General features: G+C 49.0%; 1 protein-coding gene across 2 annotated transcripts in view; it reads left to right on the top strand.

The window, feature by feature from the left end:
* Kcnn3 (potassium calcium-activated channel subfamily N member 3) overlaps window positions 1-14,389 on the top strand; it is a 156,043-nt gene that overhangs the window by 114,751 nt on the left and 26,903 nt on the right. For both annotated transcript variants that reach the window (XR_015046700.1, XM_021158361.2), the window contains exon 4: window positions 11,722-11,863. Coding sequence is in view for 1 of the 2 variants with exons in the window: in XM_021158361.2 (XP_021014020.1) it covers window positions 11,722-11,863 (142 nt within the window). In the remaining variant the exon portion in view is untranslated. The remainder of the gene's footprint in view (window positions 1-11,721; window positions 11,864-14,389) is intronic.

Below are 14,389 nucleotides of genomic sequence, written 5' to 3'. Positions count from 1 at the left end.
TTCCCTCCACGTCTGTGCCACCGTCCTTGCCACTAGGGCAGAGCCCCAGGTGGGAGGCTCTTCCGGAGGCAATCACATGCCTCTATCTGTGTCACGCACAGAAGGCTGACAGCTCTTCCACACTCTGGTAAGATAGGGCTGGAGTGATTAGACCTGATTCCCTGAAGACAGGACAGGGACAGGATTTGTTCAAGGTCATAAAGCCATTAAGGTATGAAGGACAGTCTTTGGGTGCTTCTCCAGTTCTGCTGAAACAAGTCTCACCCAGGAGACTATCATGGCAGAACAGCTAACAGTACTTAGCCCCGTGCCAGGCTCTGTCCTCATTCACTGAATAGGAACTCTGTGAGCCGGCATCTCCTTTTACTGGAAAACCGGGGACAATGTACTACATGTACCGTGGGGATGGACCAAGAATTTGCGCTCTGGTCCCAGAGCCTGCGTTTCACATTGACGCCAAACAGCAGCACAGAGCCAGAGCAACAGCTGGAGAGTAGAGGTGCTGTATGGTGTGGGCGTCAGGGGAAGAGCTCCAGCCACCAAAGGGTTTGAGCTGGGTCTGAAAGGATCAGTTAGAGGGATCAGTGAAGACCAAGGCAGACATGGTGGGATGGAGGGGCATGTGTGCAAGGCAAGCTTGGGACACCAAGGAAGCCAGGGCAAGAGGCTTAGAAAGCAAGGCCAAAGGGGGAAAGGAGGACAGCAAGCTACCGAAAATGCCAAGTGATGGGTGATCTGAGGCGAGCAGTGCAGTGGGGTCCGAGGCTGCCACCGAGCCAGATGCATGCCTCGAGTTCTTCACTGGAGACCTGAGCAGGGGACTCCAGGCTCAGCCTGGTGTTTGATTATGGGAATCTGAGCGTGAACTCCAAGCTGAGGCCATCATCCATTTGGAGGGAGTTCTGCGGAAGGCCGGGCTTGAGCTGTTCGACATTCCAACAAACAAACCAGCCCCAGGACAAATGGCTGGAGCCATCGCATCCCTGGGATCCATATGGAAAGGCTCATGAAGGAAGTCTACTTTACACAAGTGTCCAAACTCATTTGGAGACAAAGGGAAGAGGCGTATGCTCTTCATGTGGGCTTCGCTCCCGTCACCCTGTGCTGGAACGGGTCACAGCCAGTGTCAAGAAACTGAGTTCTTATTAATAGTGAGAACCAACCCCAAGCTCAAGGAATCTGGCAGCCAGTTTGAGAAAAGTCAATGACTGAAGACAACGGCTGGAATCCCAGCACACTCCACTGGGCCACTCCAGTTGGTGTTTCTTTCAGGATGGCGCAGGAGCAGCAGGAAGAGCCATCTTCGTGCCACAGACGTTTAGTGAGCACCTACTACATGATAGGCATGGAGGTGGTACCCAGAAAAGGCTACAAAGAGAACTCTTATGTAACTGTAGGGTTAATAGGCCAATGGAACAGTGCGAAGAACTCAGAAATAGAACCACTTCCACATGGAGGAAGCACGGAGAGTCAGGGGGAGGAAACCAGTTTCAGCGGAACTGCAGAAAGTCTCATGATCTCAGGGAGGGAGGGGTTTCCTAAACATCACACAAAGCGCTAAGCGTAAATGACAATGGAGAAACACAACTTCAGTGAAGTCTAAAATGTCCATCAAAGACACTTTAAGGCTGGCAAGGTGGCTCAGCAGGCACAGGCGCTTGTCATCAAACCCGACGATCTGAGTTCCATCTCTGATCCACTTGATAAAAGGAGGAAATCTTCTACAAGTTTTTCTCTGACTATCATATCATATCACATCATATCATATCACATCATATAATATGAGCCCCCTCCTGATAAACAAAACAAAACAAAACAAAACAAATGTGATTCTGATCTCTAAGGGTCAGGCATTCCAAGGCATCTTCAGTGGGTACCTCTGGCTCAAGATGTCTCATGAAGTTACGACCTTTCTCTTCCAGTGCTTAGGGGTCCAAACTCATCCTTGTGCTTGGTGGCAGGGGGTGGACCCTTACCATAGGGGCCTCACCATTGGTTTGCTTCAAGACACGACAATGAGTTCTCTCAGGAAGAGCAATGCCAGAGAGGGTAGGGGAGAGATTACCAAGAAACCACAGCCCTGCTGCAGTCTAAGCCCTGTGTCTGAGCCCTGTGTCAGTCTAACTTCTGAGGAGAGCTTCAGTTGTCTTTGCTACATTGTATGCGTTAGAAGCGAATTACTAGTCCATTCCACATTCAGAGAACAGGGCTGGTTGCAAAGGTGTGTGACTACCTCCGGATGAGGGACGACTAGCAGCCATTCCAAAAGCTACAGAGCACACTGTGAAGACAAAGTTCATGGTGAAGAAAAGGAAGAGAGAGAAACATAAAATCCAGGGTAATGATCACCCTGGGCGGTGGTGATGGAAGACTGTGGGAACAGCTGGTGGGGGTGAGGGCCTGGGGTTGGACCGCCTTTCTAGATGCTTATTATTTTCTTTTTATGTTTTATGTATTGGTTACTTTTTAAAAAGAAATATCCCTGCAACAAAATGTCCAGCAAAAGCAACTTAAAGAGGGAAGGCTTTATTCTGGCTTGCAGTTTGGGAATGTAGTCCACTCTGGCCAGGAAAACATAGAGATCAGGTATGATACCATCGGTCACATTGTATCCTCAGGCAGGATGCAGACACGGGTGCTGGCGCTCAGCTCACTTCCACTGGAAGCTACTTAGGAGCCCAGCCGGTGAGGCAGCACCCTCGTGTTCAGACCATGTTCTCATGGTCTTCCTTGTTAATTAAGCCTCTCAGAACTCATAGATACACACAGAGGTGGCTCCTTGCGATTTTAAGCCCTGTTAAGTTTAAGCATTTTACATCATAGCAATTGTTACATGTATTTTTTTTTCTTCTCCCTGAATTTTTTGTTGTTGCTGTTTGCTTGTTTTTGAGATGAGGTCTCTATCCCATACCTCATCTTGAACTTGCTAAGTAGCTCATCTCTTGATCCTCCTGCTCCAACTCTCGAGGGCTGGGATCCCTACGTGTGTGCCACAGTTCAGTTATATCAGTGCTGGTTTCAAGGCCACGGCTTTATACATGTTAGGTGTCTTGGTTACTGTTCTATTGCTGTGAAGAGACACCATGACCAAGGCAACTTATAAAAGATACTATTTAATGAGGGCTTGCTTACTGTTTCAGAAGGCTAGTCCATGCCTTTCACTGCAGGGAGTGTGGCAACAGGCAGGTAGCTATGGTACTGGAGGAATAACAGACAGCTTAAATCTTGTCTGAAAGATGGGGCCGAGAAAGGATGACTGTGCCGGATGTAGGCTTTTAAAATCTTAAAGCCCACCCCCCAGTACCACTCCTTCTCCAATGGGGCCATCCTTCCTAATCCTTCCCCCAGTACCACTCCTTCTCCAATGGGGCCATCCTTCCTAATCCTTCCCCCAAACAGTTCTACCAGCTGAGAACCAAGCACTCCAATCTATGAGCCTATGGGGTCCATTCTCACTGAAACCATAACATTAAGCAAGCACTCTACCAACTGAGCTATGTCCCCAGCCCTTTGGTTTGCTTTTATGTTTGATAGGCATGGCTTCAAAAACCTTTACTATTTACTGATTTATCTGATTATTTATTATTTTATTTCTATTTTAGGGTTTTTTTTTTTGAGATGATATCTTGCTGTGTAGCCTCTGAACTCACTACGATCCTTCTGCCTCAGACCCTTGTGTGCAGAGATTGCAGATATGTGCCTCAGATCTTCCTGCAGGCTTCCTGCAGAGACTCTAAAGTCTGTGCAGCCCTAGCTCTCCCTGCTTATCCGTTTCCGGAGGAACCTGAGTCCCAAGCCTCTGCTGACGAGCTCAGCACTTTCCTCCAGGTCCCTAAAAGTCATGCTTGGACTGTGCGCTCCTGGTGGCTTTGGTTTCAAGTACTGTCTGTTCACTTCCCGTTGAAAGGTGAAATCTCGTTCCTTGCTTTCCCCCCAGCTCTTCCTGTTCCCAGTTTTTTTTTTTAAATAATAACTCTATATTATTTTGGCTAAATCAAAAATCAGTGTTTACGTTACTTAATCAAGACTAATTTGACTCTATTCATGGTCGGATCCCATGGTAAAATCCAATCATTTCCCCTCTTCTGCAGCCCTTTCATCTTCCCTAGAGTTGCTAATTATCACTTTTCTTCATTTGCTTAGGTTTCTGTGTACTTATCACTTGTTAACTCCAATTTTGCCATTTGTCAGAAGTTCAGGCCTCTTATACCTTTAAAAAAAATTGTCTTCCTAAAACTGGCCCCAGAGCCTCCAGCCTTCAGGCTGGTGTCCTGGTCTTTTCTACCCTGCAGGACAGATTTCTCTAGCCCTGGTCTTCTTTCTCCTGGCCTTTGGAGAGCCCAACTCCACTGGGCTGTCTAGTTTAATGTCAACTTGACACAAGCTAAAGTCAACTGAGAGGAGGGAATCTTAATTAAGAAAACACCTCCATAAAATCTGGCTGTAGGGCATTTTCTTAATTAGTGATTGATGGGAAGGGCCCAGCCTGTGGGTGTTTCTACCTCAGGGCTGGTGGTCCTGGGTTCTGTAAGAGAGCAGGCTGAGCAAGCCATGATGAGCAAACCAGTCAACAGCACTCCTCCATGGCCTCTGCATCAGCTCCTGCCTCCAGGTTCCTGCCTTTGTGCATTTCTGCCCTCACTGCTTTTGATGCTGAATTGTTATATGAGACTGTGAGTGAAATGAGCCCTTTGGCTCCCAAGTGCTTTGGGTCATGGTGCTTCATCACAGCAATAGGGACCCTAACTAAGACACTCACATGACACCCTGGGGAAAACACAGCTTCCGGACTGGGGGTCCCCAAACCTCCTAATGCTGCCACCCTTCACTACAGTTCCTCATATTGTGGGGGCCCCCAACCATAAAACTATTTTGCTGTTACTTCATAACTGTAATTTTGCTACAAATATGAGCTGGGGTATAAATATCCCATATGCAAGATATTTAATATGAGATCCCCCCAAAAGGGTCTCATACCCACAGGTTGAGAGCCACTGTTCTAGAGCCTTGTGAATAGGGAAACACCCTTTACTCTGTCTCTTTCAGACTCAACTAATGCTTCGGTGCTGTCTTTGTTACATTTCCATTGCAGTAAGACACCACGAGGCAGGGAACTTACAGAAATGAGAGTTTATTGGGACTTATAGTTTCAGAAGATCCATAATCATATGGCAAGAAGAAGAGCAGCAGGCAGGCAGGCAGGCAGGTAGGCAGGTAAAGCAGCAGGCAGGCAGGCAGAGCAGCAGGCAGGCTGGCAGGCAGGCAGGCAGGCAGGCAGGCAGGCAGGCAGAACACTGGAGCAATGGTTGAGAGTGCATGCCTTAAGACACAATTACAGAGCAGGGAGTGCTAACTGGAAAAGAACCTTTGAAACCTTAAACCTCACCCCCAATGACACACCTCCAACAAGGCCACACTTCTTCTCTTAGTTGGGGTTACTATCACTGTGATGAAACACCATGACCAAAGCAACTTGAGAAAGAAAGGGTTTATTTAGTTTACACTTCCACATCACTGTTCATCACTGAAGGAAGCCAGAAAAGGAACTCAAACAGGACAGGATCTGGGAGGCAGGAGCTGATGCAGAGGCTATGGAGGAGTGCTGCTTACTGACTTGCTCCACATGGCTTGCTCAGTCTGCTTTCTTACTGAGCTAGGACCACCAGCCTGGGATGGCCACACCCACAATGGGCTGGGCCCTTCCACATAAATCACTAATTATGAAGATGTCCCACAGGCTTGATTACAGTCCAATCCCATGGAAGCATTTTCTCAATTGAAGCTTCCGCCCTCCTATCTGATGACTCCACCTTGCATGCAAGTTGACAGAAAAACCATCCAGGACACTTCCTAATCCTTCCCAAACAGTTCCACCAACCACGGATAAGTCTTCAAATATCTGAGCCCATGAAGGAACACTCTCACTCATACCATCACAGGTAGTCTCTCCTGACCAGAATTCTGGTTTGGAAATTATTTTCCTTTAGAATTCCTCCTAGATTTTATTTTATATGTATGAATCTTTTGCTTGCATGGATAGATATGCATCATGTGATGCCTGTGGAGACCAGAAGAGGGCCATCGGATCCCCAGGGACTGGAGTTACAAACGGCTGTGAGCCACCATGTGAATTTTAGGAACTGAACCTGGGTTCTGTGCAAGGGCAACAAGTGTGTCTAACCACTGAACCATCCCTCCAGCCTCGCTTTCCTTTAGACTTTTGACAGATGTAGCCCATGCCCGTCTAAGTTCCATGGTTTCTGGGGGAAGTCAAAAGTCATAATCAGTGATGTCTCTATTTGACTTTCACCTCCTCCTCTTCTACTATCTCCTGGTCATGGAACCCTGCAGCTCTCCTCCTTCTCAGTGGTACTGAAAACCGACATAGTCATGTGCCTCGCTGTGAGCCAGTCGCTGTCCATTGTGCCGGGGACTTTGGCAGAAGCTCTTCGGATGCCTCTCCAGCCCCGCCCCACCAGTTCTTTCTCTCTGGAACTGATACCTGCATCTGTAGACAAACCTACCAGTTTCCTTGTATGTCACGTTCCTTTTCATTCTTTCAGTTTTCTGCATTTGGTAGTCTGCTTGATTTCTCTTCCCGCTCCGTCCAACCGACTTTCCCCGGCAGAGCCCCACTTCTTTTTATTTTGTTGAAAATAGACTCTTCTGTCACACAGTACATCCTGGCTACAGGTTCCCCTCCCTCTGCTCCTGCTTCACAGGTGCGATGTCTTATTTTATCTCCCTTGTGATGATAATTATAGGTTCCCTCCCCACTCCCATGCCTGACTAGCCCTGCCCAATGGTTCTTTTCTGTGAATGATCTGTTCGATTGATCCCGATTCCATTTCCTTTGCTTAAGTGATTAGTTTGGCCTGTCTTTGTATGTTAGGGGCCTTCTTCAGATGTCTAGAGGCTCCTGGTTGCTTGCTTACTTTAGAAGTAAGGGACTACAAACAAACTTAGTTGTAAGAGATGTGCAGAGCAAAGGCGGGCATGGGTGTTTAATGAGACATCTCTCCAGCCATACTCCTTCCTAGCTCTTATTTATTTTGTAATATTAAGCAGGAGAGAGAGAGAGAGAGAGAGAGAGAGAGAGAGCGCCATGGTCTACCCTGAGGGGAAAAATTAACAACTATAATAGTATTCTTGAATTGAAAGAAAAACTTCCATCTTTTCTTCCTCAGCCCTTAGAGAAAAACATGAAACTACTTCCTCTCCAAAATTCTTTATTGCAAAAACTAGCAGGAGATTAGTACGTGGATGTGTGACATGCGTAAACCACTTAAAGCTCTGACTAGGCTTCGAGCTGCTCCCTCCCACAGCCCTGAATCACCAGCTGACTGCTCCTGCATCACTTCCTGTTGGTGAGTTGCAAGTGGGTCTCATCTCCATCACGGCTCTCCTGCCACAGCAGAGCAGTGGCTCCAAGCAGCAGAGCCAGGTCAATCAATGTCAGCTTCTCTGTCACCCCACAAGAGGAGGGGGCAGTGGTAGGCACCTAGTGAATAGGTGGCTTTCTCAGGATATATCCTCTCCTTGTCACACAGCAAAGGCTGTTTTTGTCTATATATGTATATGTTCAAGGAAAAATTTTATTTTGTATTTTAGGCATATATATATTTTAGGCATATATATATATATATATATATATATATATATATATATAGAGAGAGAGAGAGAGAGAGAGAGAGAGAGAGAGAATGAAAAAAAGAAACCCACAAGAAAAATTTTGAAGAATCACTAAAAAAAAAAAAAGCTTTATATCATCTTGAAATGTTTGGTTTGTTTGCTTGCTTGCTTTTTTTGTTTGTTTGTTTTTTGTTTTTTGAAACAGGGTTTCTCTGTATAGCCCTGGCTGTCCTGGAACTCACTTTGTAGACCAGATTGGTCTCGAACTCAGAAATCCGCCCGCCTCTGCCTCCCGAGTGCTGGGATTAAAGGTGTGTGCTACCACCCGGCTTGCTTGCTTGCTTTTTGTTTTGTTTTGTTTTTGAGATAAAGTCTCTGTATCTGGCCCTGGCTGTCCTGCAAGTCACTATGTAGACCAGTCTAGTCTCCAACTCACAGAGACCTGTCTGCCTCTGCATTCTAAGTGCTGAGATTAAAGCCGTGAACCATACCTGGCTTGCCCTGTATGTAATTTCCCCTTTGATCTCTAATCTCTGCACCCCAGAATTCACAAGCATGAAAATGGTTGGTGTGATGCTGAGGCCAGGCAGCCACTCAAGAACACTAATGTAAGCTGCAAGGTTTGCCAGGAAAGACCTGTGAGGTGCTGCGGGCACACGAAGCAACAGCATGCACAGTACTGCACTGCCGTGTACTAATCCCTGTCAGCTGGCTGACACTCTAAGGTGCCGAGCTGCTGCTCTGTGTGCACTGCAAAGGTGCTTCCTGCTGGGGCCCGACCTCTGTATGCTCTTGTCACCTCAGATGGCAAGCTTCTTGTCAGTGGCCTTGGAGCAGGCTCTTCTGTTTCCGGGTCATGCACTTCAGCCTAAACGTCAAGGTAGTCCTTGAATGCCCTGCTATGACTTTCCTCTGGTGTCATAAATCCTACCTTTTCTGTTTCTGCCCTTCCCCGTACAGCCACTGCTGATATGTGCTAAATACTTACTCTGGCTTACAGACTTACACTGCTTGCTTGTTTGTTTGTCTTAATCTTCCCATTAGCAGTTAGGGAAACTGAGTCACAGAGGGATTTACATTACCTGTCCGCAGCCACGGAGCACAGTGCAGCTGGCACGGAGCACACCCAGATGTTGCTCATGCCTCCTGACTGAATCCATTCTTAGACGGGACCCAAGCTTCCCCCCCACCCCACCCCCTAGAAAATCCTCTTCCTGACTAGGCACACTGGCAGTGCGCTACCGGCTCTGCCCCTGCAATGTTTGCTTCCGTGCTGCCGACTCATTGTGCAGGCTCTGTCCGTCTGTCTGTCCTTCCCACTGCCACTGAGCCTTGCTAGGCCACCAATCCCAGAGTCTGGTTTTGTAGTCTAGAGCCTGGGAGTCAGAGCTTGTTGTCTCCTCCCAACATCCAGGAAAGGGCTGCAGACCAAGGACAGGCAAGTGGGACAGTGGACAGATACCTGTCAGAGCAGGGCTGAGGGTGGGACAGTGGGACAGGGTCTGGCTTGGTCCTGGAGGAAACAGTGGGGTGCTAAGCCAGAACCTCTCCAGGATGGCCAGGGGAACAGAACAGGCCAGCCTGGGCACATGAACCTAGAAGAAGAAGCCAGGCAGGCTCCTAGCATGGCTGAGAATTGGATGACTGGGCGATTAAAACTATCTTCAACTGTCTCCAGAAGCTCCAGGCTCCCAGTCCCTTGTACAGGCAGCAGTAAAAGCCACTGCCACGGTGATGATTTGGAACTGGACTTGAGGGCAGTAGGCAGTGGTGGCCATCTTGCTCCCAGTTCCACACTCTGCAGACCTGGCTTCCTTGCTGCTATGCCTCATCTTTTCAAGCATCCTGCTCGTTCTTCCTCTACCAGAGAACCCAGAGTTGCCTCCAAGCCCTCTAATGCCAAATGCACACACCTGCCCATAGAACCCCAGGCTCTCCAGCCTCTTCTGAGCACTGGTCTCCCAAGCTGCGTGTCCACTGCAGAAGCCCAGGTGACAGGTGACCGCCTCCCATGGACACTTTCTCTCTGGGGCACCTGCCAGTCACTTCTGTTTCTCTGCTGTCCAGTGGAGCAGCAGAAGTCATGGGCTTCGCATTGGTTGCTTCCTATGAATCACTCAGCGTCTCTGTGCTTCTAGCCACTTACCCGTCAGGACTTGAAAGGCTGCCGTAAGAAATAGAGTGTTTAGTTTAGAGCAGCGCCAGTAGATGTAACCATACAGCAGGTGCTCTGTAGATGTAATCCTTTGTACTGCCTTGGTGTTCCTCAACTAGGTGCTTGTCAGTGACTAGCAGCTTCTCTGCTTCCTTCAGGGGCATCTCCAGATACACTTGTGCTTGCAGATAGCCCTGCATGCCTCACTAAGAAGGTGGGTCTGGGGAAGCAGTGCTGGGATACCAGTCTCGGTGCATGGAGATTGCAGCTCAGTATAGCTTGTCAGCCCTTACTTATGCCATGTGTGCTAACAAGTGTCAGTCTCCTTGGTTACGACATTCCCAGAGAGCTGCCCCCTTTACTCAAACAGGCTGGCTTGATCTCCCTGCCCCTGGCTCTCTTCCCCACTGTTTATCAGAAGTAGGATTGCACTGCATGCCACTCACGCTGGCCCAGTAAAATGACCCTTTGAGAAAGGACCTTCCTTCCTTGCCATCCCCACTCCCCTGCATGCTGAGTTTGGGCTCCCAAGACCTCCTGGAGAACTGCAGCCCTGCCCCCCCCTCAGTCCACGGTGCTACTGTCACAGAACACCGCAGACTGGGTAACTTACGAAGATGAAAAGGCTAGTTCCCATGGTTTTGGATACTAGGATGCCTTTTATCAAGGCATTGTCGAAACACCAATAAGTTTAGCGTCTGGGAAGGCACCTGGTTGACATATCCTCCAGAGGGAAGGAAACTATGTCCTCATGTCTAGATGGCTCAAGAGCAAAGCAGCAGACTGGTACACAAAAACCCTTTTAAGTCAGGTGAGGGGACACAGGCCTGCAATCCTGTCACTTGTGAGATGGAGGAAGAAGGTCAGAAGTTCAAGGCTAACAGCACATGAGACTGTCTTTTTTTTTTCTTTAAAGGAATAAGTAAATAATAAAATAAAATAAAATAAAACATTCCCAATTCATTCATGAGAGGATACTTCACAGCCTAATCATCTCTAAATGGCCATCTCCTCTCATCTTGGGGACATCGGCTTTTGAGGAGGGAAGACATTTGAGCAATGCCAGGCACCTTCAAGCTGAGTGTGAAGGTTCTTGCCTTTGATTCCAGCACTCAAGGAAGCAGAGGCAGGGGGATCTCTGTAAATTCAAGGTCAGCCTGATCTCCATAGCAAATTCCAAGCCAGCCAGAGCTACAGAGTGAGATCCATTCCAGACAAAAAAAAAAAAAGAAAAAAAGGAGGCACCTGCCAGTGTCTCTCCTACAGAGCCCTCTGCAAATGTCTGTATATCCTCAGAACAGAGCTCCAGGGCCAGGTTCTCCCGAGGAAAGGAAGGAAATACAGAGGAAATGGCCTCCAGGCAGAGGAAATGAGTTGATAGTTCTAGCTGTGTTCTGCCACTAATGTTTTTCTGGGTCAGAAGGAGGCTGAGCCTTGTGAACACTTCCGCGTTCCCCAACCTGTGAGGTTGGCTTCAAGAGAGAGACCCAAGCTACAATGGCTTCCCTCTACATACACAGGAGATACCAGTCCTGAGAGAGAGAGAGAGAGAGAGAGAGAGAGAGAGAGAGAGAGATCTTGTCCAGGAGCCTGTGATTTCAGATTAATCATATAGAAGGTCAATTTAGAAGGAAAATTAGAATATTATTCATGCATGATCTCAGCTGAAGCTGTCCTACCAACAGCAAAAGGAAGTTTACAACGCATCACAGATCGTGCAAAACATTTTTGCCTTTGGGACTCAGCGACTGCAGGCAGGCAGGACCTGGATGGGCTCTGATGCAGCCAGCACCTTCGGGAAGGCCTAAAGAGAGGTGTCTCACTGTCACCACTGTGTGTTCCTCAGTACCCCACCCCACCCCCCTAGACTGTTCCACAGCCTCTGTTCCCAGGAATAGGGGTTTCACAGACTAACTCCTGTCTTCCCTCGGCAGGTACCATGATCAGCAGGACGTAACTAGTAATTTTCTGGGTGCCATGTGGCTCATCTCCATCACGTTCCTTTCCATTGGCTATGGGGACATGGTGCCCCACACATACTGTGGGAAAGGTGTCTGTCTTCTCACCGGCATCATGGTGAGTACCGCCTCTGCCCATGGTCCTGCCCTCCCAGAGAGGCCTTTCTGGGGAGGGGGAGGGGGAGGGGGAGGGGTGCTGGTCACTGAGCATTCATGCCTCCCCCCCGTGCAAGTCGAGAGGCAAGTGTGAGTTGTGCAAATCTAGTTTCCAGAGCCCACCAGCTGGAGTTGGCTGTCGCTCTGACCCTCTGCTCACTACTGGGGAACCTCAGGCTTATCATCTGCCATGCTCCTTTCTGTGTCCCAGATTCCATAGACCTCAGCACCAGTTCTGATCAGGTTTAGCTGGAGCTCATAAATAGACCATTGAGCTGGCCTGAAGGGCCCTGGGTCCTGAATGGGCTTGGCTTGCTGGCTTGAGTTCTGGTTTGTCCACATGGCTCTGGGACAACTCTTGGCTTTCCTGGGCTTTGTCTTCCACGCATGCACATTGGGTTGCTGGCTCTGAGTGACAAATGCTTTCCAGCATGGGTATCTGGTAAGACCAACAGGTCTGCAGGCACCCAGCACCAAGGTCTGCTTCTTCCCACCCTCAGCCAAATGCCTCAGGCTCCAGGGAGCTCTGGGACACACGTGTCCCTGCCTTTCGCTGGGCTGTGTGCGGCATATGGGAGGGATGTGGTGTGCAAGTAAGACACAGGGCTTGACTTTTCACTATCCCCTCACTGTGGCCCCTGGGCCAGTCACTCAGCTGTCACCTGTGGAGCCTAGATACTCAACTGGCCTCCTCACTGACTTGTGGGCCCCAAGAACTAACTGATGTGAACATTTTGGGTAAACAGTGAGTACTGTATTCAGGCTAGCCCCACTTTTGAAGCAATCAGGATTGGGGGATACTTTAGGCGTAGGATAGGGAGTGTCTACTATGATGTCCTATGTGGAGTCTTAGACTCGATGACAGACTTCCTTTTTAGCCCAGGGAGACTCGTTTCTTAGAAGAGAAGAAAAAATCCTGGAGAGAGGGGCACACAGCTCTGCTGGGAGCCATTGAAGCTGATAATGGGGTGACGGTACAGATAGGATGTTTGAGACCTGGTTCTAGGTCTCTCTCCGTGGTCTGACCCTCAGATCTCTCAGTGCTGTCTTGCTCTGCACCCCACCCAGCTGCTGTGAAATCCCCCTTTCAGGGCTCCGTTCTCACTGCCCCCAGGAGATAGGACAGCCTTCCTGTGAGGCAGTGACCGGTGTCTACCGAAGAAGCCAGTCGGTTGCTAGGAGTAGAGGAGACCCCAGGGTGGTGGCTGGCTGACCACAGCCTCCTGTTCTTTCCAGTTCCCAAGCAGAGCAGACCCATGTGAGCAAGCAACCTTGAAACAGCCGGTAGTGACAAGGGCATAGTGCCAGGCTGGGATAAATCACAGTAAGTGCAAGGCTTTAGAACAAACACCTCCCATCGTTCAGTAGGAGTCTGTCTGGCACAACGCCAACAGTCACCAGGAAACCAGGCAGAGTCTTCCTACCAGAAAGGAGTTAAATGCCACCTGAAGGCTGTAGCTTTCCTTCTGAGACTCTTGGAGTGAGCTTCAGGCCCCACCCTAGTTCTCAGGCAGGGTACTAGGAGCCTCCCTGCCAAGAGGTGCAAGAGCCTCTGTTATTTTTAAATACCAGCCATTCTTCCTCTCAGCATGGAGCTGTGCCCTATCCAAGAAGCTGCCTGGGCCCACTGTTTCCCTGGCTCCCCGGTTTCACATCTCCTGGCTTTGGCTCTAAAGCATTGGTAAAAAGACAGGAGGCCCTGGTCTGAGACACTGCTTATCCATAGGCGGTGGTCTGCCTTGGCCTCCCCAGCACCCTCAATGGCTGCCTGGGATCCACGGTGTTGCTTGTGGTTTGTGGTGAGATTCAAGTGGGAAGAGCCAGCAGGCAAGACCCCACACTGCCCTCCTTAAATTCCAACACAGGCTTTTCCTGGGAGCGCTTGCCTAAGGCCTAGCTCCCCACAAAGGCTCCAGCATGGGATGGTCCCTTTGTTCTTTGTCAATGTCTTCACCCATATTAAATGCCACTCACTCTGGAAGCCTGGTGGCTTTTTTTTTTTTTTCCTCTTTCCTATTCAACACGACTCCAGCTGAGTCACTCCTTTCTAGGAGCTCACATTGCTAAGCCCCCCCACCCCCAACATGATGTATATCTCCTGATTATTATTCCAAGGGCCTTGACTAAAGGTAGGGCTTCCTGTTTGGTTACCATGGACACCACTGAGGCCAAGGCAAGGGCTGCACAGGAAGGGAAAGGAAGGATTTTGTGTGCCTGCTGCAAATGGCCTTAATCATTGTTTTCCTTTAGCATCCAGCAACTGCATAATTATCCACCATTAGGCAGGGCATATAGCTGTCTGGACAACTTGACACCGTTGGCTTAGGCCTGGAGCACTTGAGAGTTCACTCATTAATGCAAATCTACCTTGAGCCCCAGCACCTTCCCATGAGGAATTTTCCAGGATACTTTACAAGGTAGTTACTATTCACCACCCAGAAGGAAAATGAAGCTTTTGGCTTAGCTTCTGTGGGTATCTGGGAGAGCC

This window comes from Mus caroli, unplaced genomic scaffold, assembly GCF_978045245.1.
Source record: "Mus caroli unplaced genomic scaffold, Mus_caroli_1 scaffold_3, whole genome shotgun sequence".
Taxonomy (NCBI): domain Eukaryota; kingdom Metazoa; phylum Chordata; class Mammalia; order Rodentia; family Muridae; genus Mus; species Mus caroli.
The sequence above is the reverse complement of the archived record's forward strand: the minus strand, read 5'-3'. Positions and strand labels throughout refer to the sequence as shown.